At 39.1% G+C, this 18707-nt stretch overlaps 1 protein-coding gene across 8 annotated transcripts in view; it reads right to left on the bottom strand.

Moving 5' to 3' along the window:
* The window catches only part of NPAS3 (neuronal PAS domain protein 3), an 862041-nt gene that overhangs the window by 439287 nt on the left and 404047 nt on the right, over positions 1-18707 (bottom strand). For 5 of the 8 annotated variants that reach the window (XM_029239282.1, XM_029239285.1, XM_029239287.1 and 2 more), the window contains one exon: positions 1726-1808. In XM_029239282.1, the coding sequence (XP_029095115.1) occupies positions 1726-1808 (83 nt within the window). The remainder of the gene's footprint in view (positions 1-1725; positions 1809-18707) is intronic. The other 3 variants (XM_029239281.1, XM_029239284.1, XM_029239286.1) reach the window with 1 other exon arrangement.

The raw sequence follows: 18707 nt of genomic DNA, 5'->3' as shown, positions 1-18707 counted from the left end.
CACAAAGAAAAATCTAAACTTGCCACATGCTACCAACAATCTATATAGCATTCCCATGTTATTAGGTATTACAAGTAATCTAGAGATGATTTAAAGTATATAAGAGGACATGCGTAGGTTATACACAAATTCTATGCCATTTTATATAAGGGACTCGAGCAGCCACAGATTTTGGTATCCACAGGGGTCCTGAAACCAATCCCCCACAAATACAGAGGGACAGTGGTATATATGGTATCACTCATACAAAACTTATAAAGGAGACTATGCACAAAAATGCACAGAAAAGAGGGAAATAAAAATTCAAAGTTTTAGAAAGAAATGTCCTCTCTGTATCCCCGAACCTAATCTACTGCAAAGGTAATTCAAAACTTTATGTGCACAATAGAATAGCATCTCCCAAGGTGTAGTTCAAGAAACATCAGTTCTATGGGATGTTAACAGATATTAGGGGAGAAATGAGAAATATCGAAATAAAAAAAAATAAATAAAGTAAGACTTTTCAGGGCCTTAAATTTGCAAATGTGAATTGTGACATCTCAGACCTATTAAAACATCAAAATTATCTCAAAGGGCTACTAAAAATAACAAATTCCTGGATTTCACCCTGAAGATCCTGATTTACTAGGTCCAGGAGAGGTTCAGGAATTTGTCCTTTGAACAAGTGTCTCAGGTGGTACTGAAGCTGCCAGCCAAGGAACCATTTAGGAGAACCACTCTAATTTGACCATGGACATGTGATGATAGCAGTTTTCTAAGGTACATATTGTCAGAAATAATATGGTAGATTCAGTACTACTTTTGGCTATCTAGAAAATGAAAGCACCACAGAGGCCTTTTTTTTTTAACAAAAAATTACTCTGAATGGACAGGAATCTGGAGTTTAGCTTTATTTTTACCCCAAATCTCATCTAAGAAAAACATAACCATCTTTTTCAAATAAGATGCCTAAACATCCCACATGTGTCTGTTTCTCTAATTCCCCGTTAAAAATGTATTTTCGTAGAACAATTACCCCGTGGATAAAGGAAGATGGGTCAGATTGATGGCAAAGTTTTAAGAGAACAAGTTTTGAGTAAGTGAGGTGCTAAGTTTGTGATCAATTTTCTCCAAGAGTAAATAACTACAGGTCCACCCTAGTCCCCCTCACATTTATTTGTCATGAAAGTCACTGGAAAAAAAATCAAATTATTACTATTCGTCTCCTTTTACTTAAAAATGTACTCTAACATCTCACCCTGACAGAGACTGTTATTTGGGGAAACAAACATTAGGACTGGAAGCACTTATGAATACAAACTCAAGCAAAGAACAACTGAAATTTGACAACACATAAAAATGTCACACTACTTTCACAACAAAACTTCTTTGCTCTTCCAAAAACAATATATAGCTCCAAAGACACACGCATATGTCCACTTACAAATGCAGCACACACAATCATTCTGGGAACAGCCAGCTACTATACACTGTGCATCAACTGAGTAGTGCAATTCATCTCAATTATTATAGCACAAATAATACTTGCCCTCCCTTTCTCATTAATATGCTCTCAAGGGATGGCTTTCTAAAAAGAAAAATATAAATTCATAAGAATTTCAGAATTCCGAGATAAAATAGCAACAGTCATATACATAGCTGCAATAAGACATTTTTATAAAAAGACTAAACATATGGATTTTTCTTAGTAAAATATAAGCAAGCTTCTTTTTCATTTAAAGGTACCTGCAAAATGTGACTTCCCAAATGTGCTTCAAATACTTCAATGGCCAGTGCACTGGGGCTTCTCCTTCGCTGTGCACCTATAACTTAAAAGAAAAAGAAAAGAAAAGAAAGAAAGAAAAAAAAATTAAGTTGGGGCTCTGATTTACATCTTCAGCTTCATTTCTCTGTAACTGTATCACTAGACAGCTACTATATCAAAGAGATCTGAGAGAAACACAACCCAGTGTTAACTTTGGTTCTGAGTTGCTTGAGCAAAATCAGAGCCTAGGGTGAATTTCCATCTCAGAATATCAACTTCTACAAACATTAAAAATCATATCCAGACTTAAAACAATTTTCTTTTCCTTTTTGAACTATTTTTCCTACACTGGAGCAAAAAAACAAAACAAATATGAATGTTCACGCTCTTTTAAAATAAACTGGTAAACTGTTTTTCTTAAAATTTAGCTATTGTTATTTTTAAAGCATATACATATTGCCTTTTCCTCCCAGAGAAACCTGAATGTTTAATATCCTCTAGGCTAGAAAAAAGCAAACAGGACTTTTTAAATGTTCTAATGCAATAACTTTATCATAATTTAATAAGCACAACATGTCGGCTAAGAGATTCTCATTAATGACTGTTTGCACTAGTGTTAAGTGTCTCAGGATGGCTGGGTTTCATATTTACGGAATATTCACATGTAACTATTCCTACAGGACCTACAGGGAGCCCAGGTGGATGCTTGCCCAGCATGTGTCTTGCAGGTCAGTGACTGTTTTATTATCTGTATACTTCTGTTCTCCTACTAACTTATAGTTTGTCTTTCTCTTCCTGGCATACCCTACATGAGCTGTCTGCAGGCACATACACCCGAAGGGCCTCCCAACCCCTAACAAAAGAGCTTAATGCATGATATTTGGGGATCCAAAATTGAGGGCCTTCTCCTTACAATTTTTTTTTTTGGAATGGGATCACAATTTGCTTTTGAATCTGTTCTGGCTCTTTTCCCTGTTTCAAAAAGTTCTCAAACCTAAAAATCAATTTGCTTTCCAGTAATTTATGAACAAAAATATTCAGAACCTTTCCATATTTCCAACAAGTACATTCCTTATGTCTTCCTGCTTTTCTTAAAAATTGTATGACAAACCTCTATTCTCTCAAACCTAGACACTATAAATTGAAAATAAAATCAAATCCCCTACTTTCTTACTTCTCAAAACACTTTCAGATAGTTGACAAGAAAATTCCAGCAAAATGCTGCTGGGATAATTCTGCTTCGTTTCAGTTACTAAGTCAGTCAGTTGGATCCATAGCTTAGTAGGGATTATAGTATAAATGTACTTATGATTATCGTGCTGTGCAAAATAGGCAGTTTACCCCTGCAATTGCAAGCTGATGTCTGCCAGGTCTGAAAGGCACTTTGGAAATAGCATGAGTGGTAAGTATCATTATCACTAGCAAGAAGAAATAAAAGGGGCATTATTTTCAATGAGAAACTTTATAAAATATAATTGAAGAGTGATTATTGTCAAAGAATATTCCAGTTGGAAGGGGTCTTAAAGATCTCAATTCCAAATTCTTCATTTGCTTCAGAAGCAAAACACACAACTAATATTCTTAAAATAGAAAAATCAGCTTTCTATCCTAAGACTAATCATTACTGTAAGCATAGACATATGAGTTTTAAATTTTTAATCTAAGATGTACTCAAGACAGTACTACGGGGTGTGTGGCATTTCTGATTAATTTCCTATTCTAACATGCACATTACTCCCTTCAAAACTCCTTTGGCATTTTTGATAATGCAGCTGTCTTGCTGAATACCGTTTTCAGTTTCTAGAGTGTTAATTGCACATTATGGTAGCTTGGTGTGAATGATCCCACATGAATAAAATCTGCAGTTCTTTTTTTTTTTTTTTTTTTTTTTTTGTTAAGATTGTTGTGGGGAGGGGAGCTTTGGGGAGGCAGAAGGGGGGTGTTGAAAAACTTCAAAAGTGTCCACTCTGTTTTTGAGGCAGTAATTAGGATCCAGAAAGCTCCTTATTAATAGTTCATAATTTGGGGGCATTTCAGGACTTCCAATTATGAAGTTCAAAATAAACCATTGTACCTCACAGAAGAAATGGGTTGATCTTAGAGAACACAGGCTATTCTCCAAAGAACTGGATTAAGAGTGGGGCAAGAGAGCAACAGCCACCAACCTACAGAGGACCCTAAAACATCACAGGAAAGGAAAGGAGCATGTTTATTTACTAGAAGGCCCAAGAAGCATGCTCCAGTAACAACTGCCCTCTAGAAGCATGGAAACAGGTGACTACAGTGGGGTCCTGCAGGGGTTATTTAAGCCTGTCCATTGATGGCCTTTCTTTTCCTGCCTTTCCTCAACTTAGGGCTCAGCTGTTCTCTAAGTAAATGTTGCAAATGCATAAATAATTAGGAATTTTATTTTAAAAGCTCCTTAGGTCAGCCTGGGGATCCCACATGCCTTCATCAGCTCTTCTATCCATGAGTCCTTCCTGCACAGTTATTTTTCTTTGTTCTTCAGACCCTCTAGAAATCTAAGTGTGCATCCTAGTACATGCTAGCATAGCATACAAGCATCTTGTAAGTGGTTTCATGCTTTTCTCTTCAATGGCATTTTTATGGCACTGGAACTTCTCTTGATTTATATGTTTTGCACTTATGCAGGTGATATGGGGCTGTAATGACAGTTCCTAATTTTACAACCAACATAAATATGTTAAACAGGAGTCCATTATGCCCCCAGTAGAAGCCCAGCTCTGCCTGTAGCATTATTGGTAACTGAATAGATGTTAAATAATGTACTTTTTATCTTGTACTTTTCATCCTACCACATTTGGTATTTTGAGTATTTAGACAATAATCTGATAACTCAGGAATGATGCAAACAGTTACTTTGTTCCTCTATGTTAATGTCACTGTGTTTACGGATTATCATTCATGCTTAAAGAAAAACTAAAGAGGCATTTCCTCAGTGAGGCTCATCATTCTCAGAAAAGTAATACATTGCTTATGAAGCTCTCTCAGATTGTTTTATTTTGGAAGTTGACCGTTTCTAAAACCAGTTGGTAGCCCACACACACTGCATACTTCTTATTGCTGAATAGGTCAATGCTTTATCTGATCTACAGACACTTCATCCATTTGTCTGTTCAATTAAAAGACACTGCGTTTGAAATTTAAAGAACACTAAATTAACTAAAAAATGCACAGCACATTGCTAAATAAATGGAACACATAATCCCATTATCTGTGAGGATTATATCTCTTAAGTCACTGACAGTGAGATGTGAGAGTTGTATAAACTGAACAGGCTATATAAACTGTTAAAAGAAAAAAAAAATCAAGCTATAGTAATATAGTAATTCAAATTCGATTCAGCATTTACTGAGTAACTATTTGACACTGAAAACTGCTAGCTACTGTAGAGTAACTAGTGTTATAAGACTTAATAAACGTTCCACAAGAAAATTTTAAGCAATTCAAAACAAACCTAGGCCCAGCATATAATTATCAAGACCACAATATGATCATCTCATGTTTTTCAAGGGTTAGAAATAAAACACCTAGAGTTTTAAGAGACTTTAAATGGAAGAGATATATAGGGAGAAAGATTTTTAAAAATCAACTAAAGAAATTCTGTTTGTCTCAGAATTCTAAAATGATATGATGAATCATTAGGATGGTGCCTTTGGCCTTTCTCTCATTAAAAAATGGAAGACAGAAGGAAGCCCCAATCTGAAATATGTATCTGAAAAATTAGTTTTGTCCCTCAACAACGTCAGCAAAAATACTCTAATCTAGACTCTTCCACATAACCTTGTGAGGTAGTCTTTGAGAATTAATTAAGTGCAGTAAAAGACAATTCCTCTTTGGGGAAATGTACCACACACTCCCAGTCATATTCCTAACCAGTGCCTGTCACCTTCGGGGATGCACAAACACCAGGAAGGCTGAGGATTATCGCTCAGTGGGAGTTTGACCTATTCAGCCAAAAGGTCAGCTTGCCACATAAGAACCCATTACAAAACAGAAACAGGACAGCTCAGTGGACACACATAATGAAAGAGGGAAAAGTCACGAGCCCTTCTTGCCTTGTGTCCTGCATTGCCCTTTTCCTCCTAGCCCTCCCCACCCCCATTTCCAGAAAAGTTGGCACTGCCCCAGCTCCTCACGAGCACAGCTCACAGTGGGAAGGTAAACCACAGGCAGGGAGAGAGAAAGGGGCTCATTATTTCAGGGATCACTTGAAAAAGATATTCAAAGGTAGAGTATGACATCGTGAGGCAGGATTTCCAAGAGATTGTTTTATTTGGAAAAAGTTGTCATTAACAGATAGGGAAGACCATTTTAGAGCTACTTTCTCATCCAGCTCTCCCTCCATGGGGAGCGGAATGGCAGGATGGGTGAATGTAGCCTTAACATTCTGCAGGTGCTATTTCAAGAGTAAAATCGTCCACCGAGTAAAAAGGCAAGCTTTATGGGTACCCTCTGAATCTGTCATCTAAGGGGCAAGGCTCTGTTCCCACACTGAGCTTGGGGGAAGAGAGGACTGAAGGGCATGCTTAATGAAATCCCGACATCACTCCCTGGGCTTTAGCACTTGGGCTAAGCAAAGTCAGGGTCTGGGAAAGAAAGGAGTACAGAATGCTTAATGAGTCTTTCCATGGCTACCAAAGAGAAGAAAAGGGATTTCCTTTGAAGAATGTCAATTAGCCTCCCTCACTGTAGGGCAAATGAAGCCAGGGAGGGTTTTCCCAGGAGCCTTAGAAGTTTATGAGGTACGCAGTTGTGTGTGCGTGTGTGTTTCCCTTTATCTAAAATAAACATTTATATGCCTTCATTGACTATGGGACCAATTCTTCATTCTGACACTCATTCTCACAGCTCTGCCTACTGCCCAGATTCACAATTTGTACCCTTTCAACACTGAATTCCTCATTGTTTGTGCATGCCCTAAACATTGGGGGAATTTCAGGTTGGGATGGAGATGATACACTCAAATAACCAGTGTTAGGTACCAGCTTAACCCATACAGCGGCACTAAAACAGAAACTCTATTGTCAAAAGCAGGATATGTGGAGTTTCCACACAATGCATAACACAAATATCTGAAAACAAAGACTAACAATGCTTTTACAGTGTACTTTCAACCAAGATTAGTTTTTTGCCACTTAAAATACAGGATAACTGAAGACCAGAGAAGAGAAATAGGGACAAGTATTATTAACCCGTCATTTGAATGTTAGATTAACATTAAATGTAAGAAGGAAAACCTCCCATATTCAAAAATAGTACAGTTTGGGTTTATTTTTAAATTCATATCTAGAATATTTTTAAAAATCAAAAAATACATCTTAATAATTCATATCCCAAACCCATTAACACATTCTATTAGCCATTGAGACAAAAGAGGTATTTAATCTATTAAAATAATTGAAACTCTAAGAAGTCTTACGCGGATTCAAAAAATTCTTTGATGCAACACATTTAAATTTCTCCCACATTTTAAGTATGGATTGAATATATTAGGGAAAAGCATTAAGGGTGATATGACTGTGAGAGTATTAATATTTACAAATGAATTGCTGAACTTAAGAAGAAGGAACCATGTCTGCTTTTCCCCAAAAAGCCTATCTGTATGGCTTCAACTAGTACAAACTAAGGGCAAACACAACATTCAAACAGATCTGTTTAAACAAGGATGTGTTTATCGTGCGCTTCTTATCTTCTGAAGAACTAAGTAGTATTCACATATTTTTGAAAACTTTTCTTTACAAAACTTTTCTCCATCAAAATGGCAAAATTGTCTAAAAGTGAAATAGCACTCAAGTATTACTTTAATAAGTCTTGAAAAGGTTTTTGTACAAATTACAGGGACTTCTTTTTAGTACTGAGTTTCCATTTTAGAGTCATTTTGGGACTTGCCTGGTGGTGCAGTGGTTAAGAATCCGCTTGCCAATGCAGGGGACACGGGTTCGAGTCCTGGTCCGGGAATACCCCACATGCCATGGAGCAACTAAGCCCGCGCGCCACAACTACTGAGCCTGCGCTCTAGAGCCCGCGAGCCATAGCTACTGAGCCCGCAAGCCACAGTTACTGAAGCCCACAAGCCTAGAGCCCGTGCTCCACAACAAGAGAAGCCACTGCAATGAGAAGCCCATGCACCACAACAAGAGTAGCCTGCACTCGCCGCAACTAGAGAAAAGCCCACGCACAGCAACGAAGACCCAATGCAGCCAAAAATAAATAAATAAACTTATTAATAAAAAAAAAGTCATTGTGCCCACCTGCCTTGCTTTTCCACTGAAGGAAATAAGACTTACCAAAGCAGTTATTTCTTCATCTGTAGCTGGGGAAAGAGGAATAGCCATTCTCTGACAATCTGGAAGTTACTATAGGAGCTATTATATTTACCTTACACGGGCTACAGAGAAGTTAACATTCTTCTTGAGGGAACCCAAACCTCCCCTTGACAATGAAATTCTTAAGGCAATGGGTTAAGCTGCTGTTTGGAGTGACAGCACCTGAGGGAATGATGAAGCCCTGACAGTCAACATCTCTGAGAACAGAAACCTCGGGAACATACAGGCATGATCCACAGGCTAGGCTGAAGGTTGGGGAGTGGGGCACATGAGGGGAATCCTCAAGAGATGCATGGAGGTGTAAGGGCAGGATTGGACTAATAGATGAAGGCATGCTTTATTTCTTGCTACTTCAAAGTAACTGTTGCAAATCCAAACAGGACTTTCTGAAAATGGTAGGTAGTAATCATTCCAATTTAACTTTCTTCAACATTTCCATAACAATGGATATAAAAAAACAGTCACTTTTAAAGGACTTGAAGTCCAAACACAACTCCAAGCCTTTTCTGAATATATTTCTTGGCTTCAACAAATTGATGCTACAGGGGTTGCTTTGGACGCAAAGTTTAAAGTTAACTATTTAATTCCCTTTACATAGTGAAGGAAATGAAAGTTTCCTCTTTGTATTTACAAAATAAATAAAAGATAAAAAAATAGACCCTGACTAATTCCTGTCTTTGGATTCCAGCAGAGATATGGATGTCATGAATTGCACTCCCTCTCAATCTGGGGAAGTTTTAAGAGTGAGGCAGTTATAAAGTGACTTGAGAATGAAGAATGCAGACTAGGAGAAACTTTGAGTGGCAGAGGGTCTTGATTTTTATCTAACGTGAACTCAGCAAGAAGATATCAACGAATTTATTCTGGCTTCAGGGCTACAGCAGCAAACACGTACTGAACCTCACTACATGGCAGGCACTTTGCTGGGCACTGAGAGCACAAAGATGACCAATACAGAGTCTACTGAGCGAGTCCTGTGTGATAGAAGGGTCCCGTGGGCCACAGGGAGTGGGCAGTGCAGACACCAGCCCGGGCTCAGAGCCTGAACACGTGCCTGATGTGGGAAGGTGCTCTGTCCCTTGAGTACCATCTGCAAGCTCTAGCTCTGAGCTGCTTCTTTTCTTGTTGTTGCTGTTGTTCTCGTTCCTTTTCTTCCCATGACAACCTTCTACAAATCACCTACTCTGTGTATGTCAGGAAGGAATACCACGGGATCGCATGAATTAAGGGCACGATTCACAGAAAGACAGCAAGCACATTCTGACCATAGCTATCAAAGGGAAAACTAGAGAGGACGCATCTAATTTGGGATTTGAATGCAGCACTAACCGGGCAAAGTTGGCTACCTGTCCTTTAATTGGTAGAAATGACCTCCTCCAATAATATGCTAGAAATGTTTTTGAGAAGTTTACATTTTTAATGGGGCTTAGATTTGGTAGGTCCCCTCAGCAGGGGCTGAAAAAAAGGATTATTATACTTTCATTTTGCAAACTGTCTTAAAAAAGCCTTTCAGTTGAGTGCCGTTGTACAACTGTCACCCCTTCTGACCTCAGTGGCACACAGACTGTCAGTGGCATGATTCTGCCCAGTAGGAAGGGGGTGGAGATTATCACTGAATCTGTATGGTGTCAGTCAGCACTCACTGATAAAAGGAAAAAGTCCACAGCTGTTATCTTGATTTTTTTTTTTCCAAGTCTGATCCCAAAGCTTCATGTTATGACATTTGTAACATCTGCTACAAATAGTGAGGTAAGTCAGGCGCAACTTTATTACTTCCAGTCTAATGCTCCATCCATCCTCTAGGCTTTCCCAGGCCAGTGATACGACAGGGAGCTAAGAAACACTGGATCTGCAGGAAGTAGCTTGTGTCTCCGAGGTAGAAAGAAGGCAGTGTCTCTGTCCCTTTCCCCTCCTCTTTCTCCTGTTCACCCATTCATATATTCAGCCATATTCACATTCTCTCGCTTGCTAGCTCACTCTTGGACCACATCAATGCTTGGCAGTGTCTTTAGTGACTTTCTGACAAAAGAGTAGTCAACATAAATACTTCCATGAAGTAGTGGGCTGTTGGCCCAAAGGACGAGATGCTGTGATGATAATCGCACCTGCTACTGAAAAGTCACACTGATCCACTTCCAGAGCTCAACTAGCTCAGGCCACGGTATTATATTTACTTATCCAAAATTTAGTAAACATTTATAATATCGAAGATATTAACCTCAATGGCCTAGGAGCTAGTGATGGAAGCCTGGTTCCCATTTCCATTTCTGAATGCTTTCTTTATATGTCAGCAGAAGAAAGCTAAAAGCATCCACGCAAAATATGCTGAGCCTCTACTTCTTGCTTGGCACTATGTCAGTGAATATAAAAATGAAAAGGCACCATCCTGACTCTCCAGGTGATTGGAATCTAGTGGGAAGACTGATACACAAGCAAACGAATAAAACATAATAAATGTGGGACTCTCAACTCTCAACTCAGGATGGGGGCAGGGAGAGTGGAGGCAGGAAAGGCTTCAGGATAGGGGTACTGCTGGAACTGTGGTGTGAAGGCTGAGGTTACGCAGACAGTGAACTATGACAACCAAGACCCTGGGATCCACTGGTTGGACAGAGAGGTAAGAACCATTTCACGTTAACATAGCTGCGTGTGCAAGGTTCCAGGCTCACCATCTGGCCACCTCCAGCTTGCTTTTCCTTAAGCTGCAACCCCAATGGATTGTCATACTCCTACAGACACTTGCAGGGCTGGGTACCCCACTACCACATCAACTTCTTGGGGCTCAACACTACAGCTTAATCATGCAGTCACATGATTGCACCCAGGAGAGTCAAATTCCGCTCAGCTCTGTCTGCAAACCCTAACTTTACTGTTCGACCTCCTGCACTGCCTGAGTCAGAGTTCCTGAAGTGCACACCTACACCACAGAAGACAGCTTGGCACTGTGTGAGGCAACCCCATCGCCAGATGGACTGTCCTAACACCTTGGAGGTTTTTTTTTGTTTTTTGTTGTTTTTAAGAATAACTTTACTTTTTTAATTGAAGTATAGTTGATTTACAATGTTATGTCAATCTCTGCTGTACAGCAAAGTGACTCAGTTATACACATACAGACATTTTTAATATTATTTTCCATTATGGTTTATCACAGGATATTGATATACATTATATCCTGTGCCATACAGTAGGACCCTTTCTAAATACAGCTCTTTACCCTTTCTAAATGTGAGAGTTTGCATCTACCAACCCCAAACTCCTGTCCATCCCTCTCCCTCCCCCACTCTCCCACGGCAACCACAAGTGTGTTCTCTATGTCTGTGAGTCTGTTTCTGTTTTATAGATCAGTTCATTTGTGGCATATTTTAGATTCCACATATAAGTGATATCATATGGTATTTGTCTTTCTCTTTCTGACTTACTTCACTTACTATGATAACCTCTGGCTGCATCCATGTTGCTGCAAAGGGCATTATTTCATTTCTTCTTTTATGGTTGACTACTATTCCATTGTATATACGTACCACATATTGTATATCCATTCATCTGTCGATGGACATTTAGATTGTTTCCATGTTTTGGCTATTGTGAATAGTGCTGCTATGAACATAGGGATGCATGTATCTTTTATTTTTGAATTTTATTTTATTATTTTTTTATACAACAGGTTCTTATTAGTTATCCATTTCATACATATTAGTGTATACATGTCAATCCCAGTCTCCCAATTGATCACACCACCACCACTCCTCCACCGCTTTCCCTCCTTGGTGTCTATACATTCGTTCTCTACATCTGTGCCTCTATTTCTGCCCTGCAAATCGGTTCATCTCTACAATTTTTCTACATTCCACATACATGCACTAACATATGATATTCGTTTTTCTCTTTCTGACTTACTACACTCTGTATGACAGTCTCTAGGTCCAACCACGTCTCTACAAATGACCCACTTTCGTTCCTTTTTATGGCTGAGTAATATTCCATTGTAAATATGTACCACATCTTCTCTATCCATTCATCTGTCAATGGGCATTTAGGCTGTTTCCATGACCTGGCTATTGTAAATAGTGGTGCAAGGAACATTGGGGTGCATGTGTCTTTTTGAATTATGCTTTTCTCAGGGTATATGCCCAGTAGTGGAACTGCTGGGTCCTATGGTAGCTCTATTTTTAGTTCTTTAAGGAACCTCCAAACTGTTCTCCATAGTGGCTGTATCAATTTACATTCCCACCAACAGTGCAAGAGGGTTCCCTTTACCCCACAACCCCTCCAGCATTTGTTGTTTGCAGATTTTCTGATGATGCCCATTCTGACTGGTGTGAGGTAACACCTTGTTGTAGTTTTCATTTGCATTTCTCTAATAATTAGTGATGTTGAGCAGCTTTTCATGTGCCTCTTGGCCATCTGTATGCCTTCTTTGGAGAAATGTCTATTTAGATCTTCTGCCCATTTTTTGATTGGGTTGTTTGTTTTTTTAATATTGAGCTGCATGAACTATTTATATATTTTGGAGATTAATCCTTTGTCTGTTGATTTGTTGGAAATATTTTCTCCCATTTCTGACGGTTGTCTTTTCGTATGGTTTATAGTTTCCTTTGCTGTGAAAAAGCAAGTTTCATTAGGTCCCATTTGCTTATTTTTGTTTTTATTTCCATTACTCTAGGAGTTGGGTCAAAAAAGATCTTGCTGTGATTTATGTCAAAGAGTGTTCTTCCTATGTTTTCCTCTAAGAGTTTTATAGTGTCTGGTCTTACACTGAGGTCTTTAATCCATTTTGAGTTTATTTTTGTGTATGGTGTTAGGAAGTGTTCTAATTTCATTCTTTTACATGTAGTTGTCCAGTTTTCCCAGCATCACTTATTGAAGAGATTGTCTTTTCTCCATTGTATATCCTTGTCTCCTTTGTCATAGATTAGTTGACCATCGGTGCGTGGGTTTATCTCTGGTCTTTCTATCCTGTTCCATTGATCTATATTTCTGTTTTTGTGTCAGTACCACATTGTCTTGATTACTGTAGTTTGTAGTATCGTCTGAAGTCAGGGAGTCTGACTCCTCCAGCTCTGTTTTCTTCCCTTAAGATTGCGTTGGCTATTTGGGGTCTTTTTTGTCTCCAAACAGATTTTAAGATCTTTTGTTCTAGTTCTGTAAAAAATGCCATTGGTTATTTGATAGGGATTGCATTGAATCTGTAGATTGCTTTGGGTAGTATAGTCATTTTCACAATATTGATTCTTCCAATCCAAGAACATCGTATGACTCTGCATCTGTCTGTGTCATCTTGATTTCTTTCATCAGTGTCTTATAGTTTTCTGACTACAGGTCTTTTACCTCCTTAGGTAGGTTTATACATAGATATTTTACTCTTTTTGTTGCAATGGTGAATGGGATTGTTTCCTTAATTTTTAATAAAGATCTTTCTGATCTTTCATTGTTAGTGTATAGGAATGCAAGAGTTTTCTGTGCATTAATTTTGTATCCTGCAACTTTACCAACTTTATCAATTAGCTCTAGTAGTTTTCTGGTGGCATCTTTAGGATTATCTATGTATAATATCATGTCATCTGCAAACAGTGACAGTTTTACTTCTTCTGTTCCAATTTGTATTCTTTTTATTTCTTTTTCTTCTCTAGGACTAGGAAGTGGCTAGGACTTCCAAAACTATGTGGAATAAGAGTGGCGAAAGTGGACATCCTTGTCTTGTTCCTGATCCTAGAGAAGATGCTTTCAGTTTTTCACCATTGAGAATGATGTTTGCTGTAGGTTTGTCGTATATGGCCTTTATTATGTCAAGGTAGGTTCCCTCTGTGCCCACTTTCTGGAGAGTTTTTATCATAAATGGATGTTGAATTTTGTCAAAAGCGTTTTCTGTATCTATTGAAGTGATCATATGGTTTTTCTTCTTCTGTTTGTTAATATGGTGTATCACATTGATTGATTTGTGTATATTGAAGAATCCATTCACCCCTGGGATAAATCCTACTTCATCATGCTGTATGATCCTTTTAATGTGTTGTTGTATCCTGTTTGCTAGTATTTTGTTGAGGATTTTTGCATTTATATTCATGAGTGATATTGGTCTGTAATTTTCTTTTTTTGTAGTATCTTTGTCTGGTTTTGTTATCAGGGTGATGGTAGCCTCGTAGAATGAGTTTGGGAGTGTCCCTTCCTCTGCAATTTTTTGGAAGAGTTTGAGAAGGATGGGTGTTAGCTCTTCTCTAAATGTTTGATAGAATTCACCTGTGAAGCCATCTGGTCCTGGACTTTTGTTTGTTGGAAGGTTTTTAACCACAGTTTCCATTTCATTACTTATGATTGGTCTGTTCATATTTTCTATTTCTTCCTTGTTCAGTCTTGGAAGGTTATACATTTCTAAGAATTTGTCCATTTCTTCCAGGTTGTCCATTTTATTGGCATAGAGTTGCTTGTAGCAGTCTCTTATGATGCTTTGTATTTCTGTGGTGTCTGTTGTAACTTCTCCATTTTCATTTCTAATTTTATTGATTTGAATCCTCTCTCTCTTTTTCTTGATGAGTCTAGCTAAAGGTTTATCAATTTTGTTTATATTCTCAAAGAACCAGCTTTTAGTTTTCTTAATCTTTGCTACTGTTTTCTTTGTTTCTATTTCATTTATTTCTGCTCTGAGCTTTATGATTTCTTTCCCTCTACTAACGCTGCGCTTTGTTTCTTCTTCTTTCTCTAGCTCCTTTAGGTGTAAGGTTAGATTGTTTACTTGAGATTTTTCTTGTTTCTTGAGTTAGGATTGTATTGCTATAAACTTCCCTCTTAGAATTGCTTTTGTTGCATCCCATAGATTTTGGATTGTCATGTTTTTGTTGTCATTTGTTTCTAGTTATTTTTTGATTTCCTCTCTGATTTCTTCGGTGATCTCTTGGTTATTTAGTAACGTATTGTTAAGCCTCCACGTGTTTGTGCTTTTTACGTTTTTTCCCCTGTAATTTATTTCTAATCTCATAGTGTTGTGGTTGGAAAAGATGCTTGATACGATTTCAATTTTCTTAAATTTACTGAGGCTTAATTTGTGACCCAAGGTGTGATCTATAATGGAGAATATTCTGTGTGCACTTGAGAAGAAAGTGTAATCTATTGTTTTCAGATGGAATGTCCTATAAATATCAATTAAATCTATCTGGTCTATTATGTCATTTACAGCTTGTGTTTCCTTATTAATTTTCTGTCTGGATGATCTGTCCATTGGTGTAAGTGAGGTGTTAAAGTCCCCCACTATTACTGTGTTAGTCTCGATTTCCTCTTTTATAGGTGTTAGCAGTTGCCTTATGTATTGAGGTGCTCCTACGTTGGGTGCATATATAATTGTTGTATCTTCTTCTTGGATTGATCCCTTGATCATTATGTAGTGTCCTTCCTTGTCTCTTGTAACATTCTTTATTTTAAAGTCTATTTTATCTGATACGGGTATTGCTACTCCAGCTTTCTTTTCATTTCCATTTGCATGGAATATCTTTTTCTATCCCCTCACTTCCAGTCTGTATGTGTCGCTAGGTCTGAAGTGGGTCTCTTGTAGATGGCATACATATGGGTCTTGCTTTTGTATCCATTCAGTGAGCCTGTGTCTTTTAAAGCGAGTGTTTAATCCATTCACATTTAAGGTAATTATCAATACGTATGTTCCTATGACCATTTTCTTAATTGTTTTGGGTTTGTTTTTGTAGGTCCTTTTCTTCTCTTGTGTTTCCCGCCTAGAGAAGTTCCTTCAGCATTTGTTGTAGAGCTGGTTTGGTGGTGCTGAATTCTTTTAGCTTTTGCTTGTCTGTAAAGGTTCTCATTCCTCCGTCAAATCCAAATGAGATCCTGACCGGGTACAGTAACCTTGGTTGTGGGTTCTTTCCTTTCATCACTTTAAATATAATGTGCCACTCTCTTCTGGCTTGTAGAGTTTATGCTGAGAATTCAGCTGTTGACCTTATGGGAGTTCCTTTGTATGTTATTTGTCAGTTTTTCCTTGTTGCTTTTAATAATTTTTCTTTGTCTTTAATTTTTGTCAGTTTGATTACTATGTGTCTTGGCATGTTTCTCCTTGGGTTTTTCTTGCCTGGGACTCTCTGTGCTCCTGGACTTGTGTGGCTATTTCCTTTCCCGTGTTAGGGAGGTTTTCGACTATAATCTCTTCAAATATTTTCTCGGGTCCTCTCTCTCTCTCTTCTCCTTCTGGGACCCCTATAATGCGAATGTTGGTGCGTTTCATGTTGTCCCAGAGGTCTCTTAGGCTGTCGTCATTTATTTTCATTCTTTATTCTTTATCCTGTTACACAGCCGTGAATTCCACCATTCTGTCTTCCAGGTACTTATCCGTTCTTCTGCCTCAGTTATTCTGCTATTGATTCCTTCTAGTGTAGTTTTCATTTCAGTTATTGTATTGTTCATCTCTGTTTGTTCTTTAATTCTTCTAGGTGTTTGTTCTTATTTCTTCTAGGTTTTTGTTAAACATTTTTTGCATCTTCTCGACCTTTGCCCTCCATTCTTTTTCTGAGGTCTTGGATCATCTTCACTATCATTATTCTGAATTCTTTTTCTGGAAGGTTGCCTATCTCCACTTCACTTAGTTGTTTTTCTGGGGTTTTATCTTGTTCCTTCATCTGGTACATAGTCCTCTGCCTTTTCATTTTGTCTATCTTTCTGTGAATGTGGTTTTCGTTACACAGCCTGTAGAACTGTAGTTCTTCTTGCTTCTGCTGTCTGTCCTCTGGTGGATGAGCCTATCTAAGAGGCTTGTGCAAGCTTTCTGATGGGAGGGACTGGTGGTGGGTAGAGCTGGGTGTTGCTCTGGTGGGCAGAGCTCAGTAAAACTTTAATCCACTTGTCTGCTGATGGGTGGGGCTGAGTTCCCTCCCTGTTGGTTGTCTGGCCTGAGGTGACCAAGCACTAGAGGCTACAGGCTCTTTGGTGGGGCTAATGGCAGGCTCCGGGAGGGCTCACACCAAGGAGCACTTCTCAGAACTTCCGCTGCCAGTGTCCCAGTCCCCACAGTGAGCCAGAGCCACACCCTGCCTCTGCAGGAGACCCCCCCCCAACGGTAGTTTCCTATGGGGTCACTGCTCCTTCCCCCAAGGTCCTGATGTGCACACTACTTTGTGTGTGCCCTCCAAGAGTGGAGTCTCTGTTTCCCCCAGTCCTGTCAAAGTCCTGCAATCAAATCCCGCTAGCCTTCAAAGTCTGATTCTCTGGGAATTCCTCCTTCTGCTGTTGGACCGCCAGCTTGGGAAGCCTAGTGTGGGGCTCAGAACCTTCACTCCAGTGGATGGACTTCTGTGGTAGAATTGTTCTCCGGTTTGTGAGTCACCCATCCAGTGGTTATGGGATTTGATTTTATTCTGATTGCCCCCCTCCTACCATCTCATTGCAGCTTCTCCTTTGTCTTTGGATGTGGGGTATCCTTGTTGGTGAGTTCCAGCATCTTCCTGTCAATGACTGTTCAGCAGTTAGTTGTGATTCTGGTGCTCTCACAAGAGGGAGTGAGCGCACGCCCTTCTACTCTGCCATCTTGAACCAATCTCAATCTCCTCACCTTGGTGTTCTGAAAGGGACTGTCCTGACTCAGATCCCTTACTGTAGGCCATCCGATTCCTTCCCAAGATACTCCTTGTCTTCTTCTTGCATGAGTTCAATGGGAGGAATCACATTATTGGGAAATGGTTGCACACAGAGGAAAGGATTTGGGTTCTGGAGTCAGGCCGACCGAGTTTTAAATCCTCCATTTATCTCTATTAGCCAGGTGGTCATGGACAAATTAGGCTCTGTGGACCTCAATGTCTCACTCTGTCAAGAAGAGCTGCTGTGAGGACACGTGACATCCCCCTGCCCTGTTTTTATTTTCCTCCTAGAACTTATTTGCGTGTTGTCTCTCTTCTTCACTAGCATTGTTCCCTTCCTAAGCTGGAGGAATCGTTTTGTGCACTGCTGAAACCCTACCAGTTAGAATAGGGCCCAGAACACAGAAGGTGCACAGTAAATATTTGTGAATAAATGAACACTCTAGAGTTCTAGCCCATGGGAGTCACTCAGCACATGTCAGCTCTTTCCTCCATGTTATGAAAAGCGGAACCTGAGACAAAGATGACTTTCTAAATCACTATCTTTATCCCAATTTTTATGAAAATACTAGAGCTATTTTGTCCTAAATATTAGGAATATTTAGGAATTACTTCCTAAAATATTAGGAATATTTTGTTTCTCTGTATGTTGTCCCTAGTTTCTGTCTTTCCTGTGGCATGATATAAAATCTACAGTGTCACCACAAACCCTGTGAGCCAACTGCAATCAGGGCCTCAAACCAGTGCAAACATTTCACACATACTTGGGCAAAGAGCCAGCAATTCACTGAGTGTCAGCAACCGCCCACTGAATTTTCTCTTGAAGATTCACTCGTGGCCTACTCTAGCAGTAATAGGCATTCGTTTTAAGATGCTGAACACTTCCAACATAACTTGATTAGGTAAATGTACAGAGCCACCACCACTGGAAACCAAAATCACGTCTTACAACCCCATCATCTTCTCAGACTTCATATAAACAAAAGCCCACACAATTATCAATTTTAACTGAGTGGGAACTAGGTCTTGCTTATGTTAGCAGAT

Source organism: Monodon monoceros, unplaced genomic scaffold (assembly GCF_005190385.1).
Source record: "Monodon monoceros isolate NGI ecotype Baffin Bay Population unplaced genomic scaffold, NGI_Narwhal_1 Super_Scaffold_21, whole genome shotgun sequence".
In the NCBI taxonomy this organism is placed as follows: domain Eukaryota; kingdom Metazoa; phylum Chordata; class Mammalia; order Artiodactyla; family Monodontidae; genus Monodon; species Monodon monoceros.
The sequence above is the reverse complement of the archived record's forward strand: the minus strand, read 5'-3'. Positions and strand labels throughout refer to the sequence as shown.